Source organism: Camelina sativa, chromosome 6, assembly GCF_000633955.1.
Source record: "Camelina sativa cultivar DH55 chromosome 6, Cs, whole genome shotgun sequence".
NCBI classification, from domain to species: Eukaryota; Viridiplantae; Streptophyta; class Magnoliopsida; order Brassicales; family Brassicaceae; genus Camelina; species Camelina sativa.
The window spans coordinates 10,928,198-10,936,793 of record NC_025690.1 but is presented as its reverse complement, the minus strand read 5'-3'; the positions used below and the strand labels follow the sequence as shown (position 1 = coordinate 10,936,793).

At 33.8% G+C, this 8,596-nt stretch overlaps 1 protein-coding gene and 1 pseudogene across 2 annotated transcripts in view; one reads left to right on the top strand and one right to left on the bottom strand.

The window, feature by feature from the left end:
• Positions 680-1,099, top strand: LOC104698910 (annotated as a pseudogene).
• Positions 4,431-8,596, bottom strand: part of LOC104790861 (receptor-like protein kinase HERK 1) — a 9,813-nt gene continuing 5,647 nt past the window's right edge. Inside the window, exons 1-2 of one of the 2 annotated variants that reach the window (XM_010516656.2) lie at positions 7,438-7,821; positions 4,431-7,280 (exon numbers count right to left, since the gene is read on the bottom strand). In XM_010516656.2, coding sequence (XP_010514958.1) covers positions 4,762-7,254 — 2,493 coding nt within the window. In that variant the 5' untranslated portion in view covers positions 7,255-7,280; positions 7,438-7,821 and the 3' untranslated portion in view covers positions 4,431-4,761. Of the gene's footprint in view, positions 7,281-7,437; positions 7,822-8,596 lie in introns of those variants that run through there. The other variant, XM_010516658.2, reaches the window with a different exon arrangement.

The following is an 8,596-nucleotide window of genomic DNA, read 5'->3' as shown; positions in this document are numbered from 1 at the left end:
AAAATAATCTTAGTAGAGATTCCACTTTGATTAAAATAATCACTTCTCTTAGTGGATCCTCTTCCGTCTTTAGTCCACGTCCATACGCTTCCTAAACCGTTCGGCGTTCGTCCGCTATGTCCGTCCGTGTACATACGTACGGTACGGCACTTGATACATGGTACATGGTACCATCGGCCATCTCCCGATCCGTCTAGAATTTCTCGGACATTACTTCTGTAATTCCGCTACTCTCCTCATTTCCTTCCCATTCGTGTCCAATGCACGTCCTTGGCCCAAGAATTTTCATTCTAGATTTTACCCTTTGGCGAGGGTCATTACAACAAGTATATAGAAAGATTAAGAGAGAGAGAGATAGAGATTTTAAGCCGGAAGAGTGAACGGATTTGAGAATGCAAGAGGGATATGGGGAGATATTTTAGGGATGTTAGAGACCTTCTCTTTTTTGGGTAATGCTTCTTCTTATATAGTTGACAAGTATACAAGAATCAAGTTGAGAAAACTTCTCAAGTTTTTTCTCTGACTTGGTATTTTCTACAATAAAATAAAAGTTATACAGTATATATTTGATAAAGATAAGGATTTATGAATATATATAAAAGCTACATAAACCCAACACGTTCACAACAAAAATAACGAGTACACACTACAAGTTAGAAGTACCCTCCAAAAAGCAACCATGGCCTCCAAATGCATAGATGATTGTGTAACTATCACAAGCGACACCGTTGGCGTCCGGCCGCTTATGACTTACTGAAATGTTTACAAGTGGCCAATGGCGGAGGCAGAGTTCCTACGGTCAATCACACACGGCGGTAGCAAGCGTCGCTCCACGGTGGTTGACAGCATATCTTGTAGACAAATGTACCTTAGAAGCTACACTTTTACCACAAAAGAGACCGAAGAGGCCGGTGGTGAAGGTGGTGGCGAAGCCGTCGACCGAAGAAACAATCGGAGTTGTTTAGGAGGGAGAAAGAAGACGGCGAACAAAGCTATGAAGAAGAACCAAAGGTCGTCGTGTAGGGGGTTTGTTTTCAGACTAGTATGGAAATGTTTGTCTTGTGCGTCCACTACTAAGGTTACCAATATCGACGATTGATACAAAACTATCCATTAGAGATGAGAATAACATAGTAAATTAATCCTGTCTGGTTATATTATACTACGCGTTAAAACCAAGTAAACCAAATAATCATTTACGTGTTTCACAAATGTTATAATTCATGAAAATTTGCTTCAAAACATCAAGAAATTTGAATTAATTCATAATTTTGTTGTAGTGAATTGTGTTTAACGTAATCGGAAACTATCTTGGCTTTTGCTGAACTTGTTAAAATTAGAATTCATTGACCCGCGGTTAAACCAAGTCGGCTTGGTAACCCATTGATTTCCCGGATGAACAGAGTTTGTTACTAGCTAAACTCTGAAACTGGAGAAGAAGAAACCGTAGTTCAAGACGTGGTCGTGGTTGAATGAAACAAACAAACCAACGGAACCGGACCTATGCTGTTCCAAGACAAACCCTAATCTATATAATATTAACAATCTGAATAAATGCCAACAACAGTTGCGTTTTTTCGTCGTACTTTTTCGTAAAAATATATATATTTTTTCAGCGGTTGTAACTCTAAAAAGTTTCATCGGTTAAATGTAGAGTTGTGTCTCTTACAAACAGTTGTGTCTATGCAAATGTTCACATCTTTATAAATTTATATATAAGTGACTTCTCATCATTGTATTCAAATTTTCTTTATTTTAATTTTTTGATAGAAAATTTGTACAGTTGCGTCTCTCTAAAAAGTTGTGTCTGTTGAATATAGAATTGTGTATTTTACAAACAGTTGTGTCTATTCAAATGTTCACATCTTTAGAAGTTTATATATAAATAACCTCTCATCATTGTATTCAAATTTTCTTTATATTTGTATTAGTTAAAAGAGAATTTGTTAGAAATGACGTATTATCACTGGGAGAAATTTATTACAGTTTGATATATTTTGGTAATCGTTTTTATATTTAATTATATTCAGTCTCTAGGTATATATCTTCATAAATTATTAATTTTAATATATTAAAAATATATTTTAGCCGTTTAACTGAACCATTACAACATTGGTATATTTAATATTTAAGATCACATCACTTGGATAAACTCTTAATAAATTATTATTTATTAGTTTTAAATAACTAAAATATATTTAAATGAATTGTTGCAACCTTTTAATTACACCACGGCAAATTTTGTTTATTTGATGAACCATTAAAACTTTTGATTTATCTTATTAACCGTTGCAATTTTTTTGGTAAATTTGATATTTATGGTTGTGTGTACAATACAAAAATATATTTAAATAATTTTTTGTTTTCGTTTAAGTAACCTTAAGATACGCTCTTTAACCATCTATTCATCGAGGGTTATCATTCTATTGGTATGAATCCAAACGAAAATTTTTGTGTTTAGCTGTTAAAAAATGTGATTCAAGTTGATTTTTTTCAGAAAATGAGAGCATATTGGCTCGTATATTTTTTGTCACAAGTATACATTTGTCTACTCCATGCTTTTTGATTAGAAAACTAATTGTATTATAGAAAACAATATGGATTTCTATATTTTTTTTTTTTAATATATGATTATGAAATATCAAGGTAAAAGTAAAAATAAAATATCACATTCGTTCTATTATATTTTATACTGTTGGGAATATTCAGTTTATTGGGAGATGGAAAACCAGTGATCAACAGAAAGATTGACGGTTGAGATGATTGTCCAATAAATTATCTTGATGACAAAGACTTATCTACAACTTCATATAGGTTAAGAGAATTTGTATATATAGTTCTAGTCATAATACACTCAAATTGAAATCTTAACAACAAAAGATACTGAATATGAAATATTTTAAAAGTTTGAAAATGTTTTGGATTCTCACTGCCAAAAAAAGAGGAGCGTGTGAGAGCAATGAACCCGGCCGTCGTTGACCGACCATCTTCTTTAGACGCACACATTGTGATGCTACATCATACACCTAAATATTATTGTTACAAGTTCTAACTATTATTGTTTTTTTTTTGAATTACTAAGAGGTTCCGAGCCTAGACCCGTATATACCCTCAGGCCATAGACAAGAGCATTTTATATTGTCCCCTCCCAAGTGCCGTCCCTCGAACCGGTGACCTCTAAACTTTGCCAGAGAGTCTTTACCAATTGAGCTATCGACGCTTGATTCTAACTATTATTGTTCCCCTCTATTTATTATATTATTTATTTATGTATGACTCAGGATAATTAACTAGCATCTTATGCGGAGAAAAATAAGTAATAAGTACATTCAATATTGGATTAACCATATATATATATAATCTATTATAATTGCCAAAATGTTTATTGACTATAGGTTGTATTATATAAAAATATGTTTCATCTATAAAACGATAGTTGTTTGTATTATATATTCATTTACAATACTACCTTTATGGTTGTCAAAAAAAAAAATACTACAAATATGAAAATAGATATATTCTTTTTTATATGAATATATAAATGAGTTTTGATTTAAATAAATAAAATATGTGATAATTTTCTGTTTAGTTATATTCAAATTAGAGAGGATTGGTAATTTTCTTACTGACTGACTGAATAGTAATATTTATATTCATTTTTTATGAAGTAAAAATTGATTTTGGAAATAGAAATATGTTTGAGTTATGCTAAAAAGGATTAAAATAATTAATTGAAATGAATTTAAACCAATCATTATGTCATTTTAAGAATGGTCCTCAATTAATATTTTTAATATTTGTAATTTATGATATGATTATTTCAGAAATTTATAGTGTCTTATACAATGTATTAATAATTTTATCATTTAAAACAAAACAAAAATAAAAGAAATTTACAAATATAATCATTTACATATCATATTTGACAACAAGAGAACAAGTTGTAATGGTTCACAAAATATACAAAAATATGACTGTAAGGTTAAGAAGAGAAGACACGACTGTAGATTGCATTTATTCATTTTTCAGAAATAAAAAAAATATTTTACGAAAAGTTACGATGAAAAGACACAGATAAAAAGTTACATTAAAAAGATGCAAACGAAAGATTACGAATAAAAGCGAACGAAATAACATGACTGCAATGTAATTTCATGGCAGTTAATCGTAAAAATTTGTTTAACTTGATGTGTGTAGCATTGATAAATATTTATTTAATCATATGTGAAGGTAAGATTATTTTTTAAAGAATATTTTTCAAATGAAATATAAAGAATGTTTCAAACATTTGTATGTTTTTGAAATTTTTATTAAATAGTTTAAGAATCCCAATAGTTTAATAAATAATTTTTGTAATAAATATTTTACTAAAATGAGTTATCCCAAGATATTGATAAAAGATGAAAGAACCAGTCTTTTCAAACCAAACAAGAACATGAAAGGACTAGATTTTGACTTCTCTAAAATTACAATACAATTGAAACAACAAAGAGTGCTAAAAACAAAAGAACAAACAAATCTCAGACAATTTCAAATAAACATCAATAAAATACAAACTCGGGATAAAGGGAGAGAGAGAGAGGAATAAAAATGAAACAGAGGAAACTTTTTTCACTGATTTAGAACAGAACAGAACAGGTCGAGCAGAGAACAAAAATCCTATCTGAGAAAAAAACTGATGCTTTTCCTGGTTTACATTAATTTGCTTCCTTCTGCTTCTGTATGTAAGAATCACACACTACATTCGCCAAAATCCCCTCACTAGCTTCCCTCAGATTTCACCAGTTGAGAGAACACTTTACTCATGGAAACACCAGAGAGATCATCAATGCTCGATTCCTCGAATTGTCCCGTTGTCCCTGGAACGTTAACACTAGTGTCTCCACGACTGAAGTTGTTGATCTGTGGAGGCAATTCACCAATCATATTCGTGCTGTTATCTTCTGGTTCGCCATCTATAACTGCTTCTTGAAGCTGCAGAGCATATTCAAGATTCCACAACACATCTCCCATAGATGGTCTATCTACTCCGTAATCCGCCAAACATTTCTCACCTGTCTCCGCAAATTTCCTTAACGAATCAGGTCTGATGTTACCGCGAAGCGACTGGTCGATGATCTGATCCAGCTGCCCTTTCTTCTGCCATTTCATTGCCCATTCAGCAAGATTCACCATCTCTCTTGGAAGTGTTGGATCTATAACAGGTCTAGCACAAAGAACCTCAAAGAGAACAACCCCGAAGGAGTAAACATCGGATTTCTCAGTGAGCTGTTGCCTTCTGAAGTACTCAGGATCAAGATACCCGAAACTTCCTTTCACAGCAGTACTTACATGAGTCTGATCAAGCTCAGGTCCAGTCTTGGACAGTCCAAAGTCTGCAACTTTAGCCATGAAGTTCTCGTCTAGCAATATGTTTGCAGACTTCACGTCTCTGTGAATGACCGGTTTCGAGTCACCCGTGTGAAGGTAATGCAACCCTCTAGCCGCGCCAATGCAGATCTCAAGCCGTTGCTTCCACGTTAAGCTAGGGTTACCTGACCCGTAAAGATGACCCTTTACTGTTCCATTCTCCATATACTCATATATCAGTATCATCTCATTGTTCTCATCACAGTAACCAATCAGAGAAACCAAATGACGATGACGAAACTGCGATAACATCTCGATCTCTGTCCTGAACTCCGCAAGCCCTTGCTGAGATTTTGGATTCCCTCTTTTCACAGCTACCTTTGTGCCATCATTAAGCTCTCCTTTGTAGACTTTACCAAAACCTCCCACCCCAATGTTACGACTCTCGTCGAAGTTATTCGTAGCGTCTTTCACAGCAGCAAAGGGAATACGGTAGTTGGCATTGGTAGTTATACTTGTAAGCGTAGTACCATTAGAGTATTTGCTTCCCATTGTAGCTGAAGTTCCATTTATCGAAAACGGCATCCAAGTCTTTGAGTGACCATCTTGGCCACGTTTCCTCTTCTTATACAACACAAAGCAACATCCCAAGAAGACTAACGCAATCAACGAACCAATGGTTGAACCTATAATCATCCCAACATGATTCTGCTTAGGGCTTGAACTACTACTACCGGGCACAAAAGCCCCTGTACTTAGCTGACCTTTAGAGTTATTCATCTTCATGATCTCTAATCCATTCACAATCGCGTTTGGATAATCCGTGTGAACAGTCGATGGACCGATGCTCACACGGATTTTATTAGAACTCTTAGGCGACTGCGTGACAAAATCCATCGAGTATGCACCAGCCAATGTGCTATCCACAAGAGTGCTAAGATCAATATCAGTAGCAGCAGTCATTGAGTCAACATACAGATTGAAGTAAAGCTGGTTTAGAGACAAACTAACGATATCACAGAAGTGGAAGCGGAAGTAGTACTGAAAGCCTGGCTCAACATCGAACTCCCATGTGACATTGAAGTTGCTATTGGGGTTATCCGCGGAGTTCATCTCAGTGCAACTACCGTAAACAACTCTTGGAGCAGAGTCCTCTGTAGCGTAACCGTTAACATAGTTAACAGTTGCAACCTTAGAGACAGTCTTAGCTAAGTTCTTCTCAAGGAGAAAACTCGAGTCAGGCACCCAAGTTCTCGTAAGAGTATCGTTGTTAGCCGATACAAGCGGACCTCCCATGTTCACTCTATGAATCGTTTCAAGAGCTTGTAAAGATATATCTTGACTCTGCGCAGGGTTGCCTATCAACTTTGGTGTACCAGTGATCAATGTATCAGGAACTGAGATAACTTCAATAGCATTCACAAACGCAAACGAACCACCGGAGGGAGTAAACGTGAGGACTAAATCATCTTTGTCAACATTCAAAGAGTACTCTTTCACAAGTCTAGCACTACTAACACTGAAATCACTCAAAAGCACATGAGACTGAGACGAAACTGCGAATTTAGCTGAACTCATTTTGAAGCTTTGGTAATCGAAAGGATTGAAATGGAGACGAACCCAATGACGACCAGGAGAAACAGAGAATTTGTAAGTAGAGACTCCGGTGAAGACTCTTGCCGTCTGGTAAACGTCTGAGCCTTCGCCAGCGAGGATCTCTTTGGGAGAAGTAAGCAAGTTCGAAGAGAGCTTATCAGACATGAAGACTCGACTCATTAAGGTTCCATTGCTTGATGAGCCACAGTTGATTAGGTAATTGTCTTGAGGTTTGAATCCATGGCAGATGCAAATCAAGATCGAAATCGTTGAAATCAAGATGAAAGCTCCGAACTTTACATTACCCATTTTGATTCAACAGAGGAAAACAAAACCTGAAAATGGAACAGATCCGGAAGAAAGAAATCACAAAATTAGGGTTTTTGTATTTGTTATATGAAGTTGGAAACAAAGTAAAGATGGAAACTTTCTAAGATCAAGAAAAGACCAAACTACAGAAAAAGTGAGAGAGAAACAATAAAATTTATTTACCTTTAAGACAAGAAATCTAGTAGAAGTAACGGTCCCATGAAAGACTGATCAAGGTAATGAATAGATCAAGAAACTGATTTTTTTCTTTTTCAGATTTTGAGTGTTGGGGTTTGGGTTTGGGTTTGGGTTTGGTTTGAATAAAATATAGCAAAAACTATACTCATAAAAAGAGAATAGTTTACAGCAAAGACCAGACTGGTTACAGGATATTTTTGATTCTTTGTGTACTCTGCAAAATATGAACTCAGGACTATGAGAACAGAGAGATGAAGAAGAAAGAAGATGAAAGAAAAAAAAAATCGAATTTTTTCTGGTTGTATTTGTTTTTCTTTTTTTTGACTTTTTTTTTTCCTTTCTAATGGCTAAGGAAGGAAGAGAAATAAGGAATTTTGAGAAAATGATTAGAAACGTAAATTATTCGTCGCATTTAATATGTCAAATGCATAAAGCTGTTTTTTATTTGTGGTCGAAAATAGTAAAATACAAAAAAAAAAAATTGAAAATGGTTAGATATTTGTTTTTTATTTTATTTCAGGTGCTTTGGCTATGGTGGTGGTTTACAACAAAGTCTTTGTTTGTTATTATTTTTATTTTTCTTTGTAAATTTTTAAGATATTTTAAAAATTCCGACAATATCGATGAAGAGATCACTTGAATTCATGGAAACCTTTTTTGGGTTGTCTTCACTTTTGATAGTGAATTAAATTCTTGTCGATCTATACTTTTATAGCATTTGTTTACCTTATTCTAGAATATAACAATATTACTAATTTATATTGCATAAAAATTCTTTTTATGGTACGTTTTCCGTTTCTGAAATGTTTCGGTAGCAGAAACTCGTGGAAACACGGAAACAAACCATGGAAAAACGATTCCTAAAAATTTATGTTTGGAAATACGATAGAAATTCAGTTTCCGTTTTGGAAACACGATAAAAACTTTTTTTTAGCTTAGGAACTTAATAAATAAAATAATTTGAAAATATATATTCATAATACATATGAATATATAATATTATTAGTGTTTTAATTCAACTATTTTGATATTTATGTTTCGAATTTGTGTTGTTATAGATATTCCTTTTGGTATAGGTTTTATGTTTGTGTTTTATTATGTATATACATATATATCAAGATATATACACATACGTTTCCAAAAC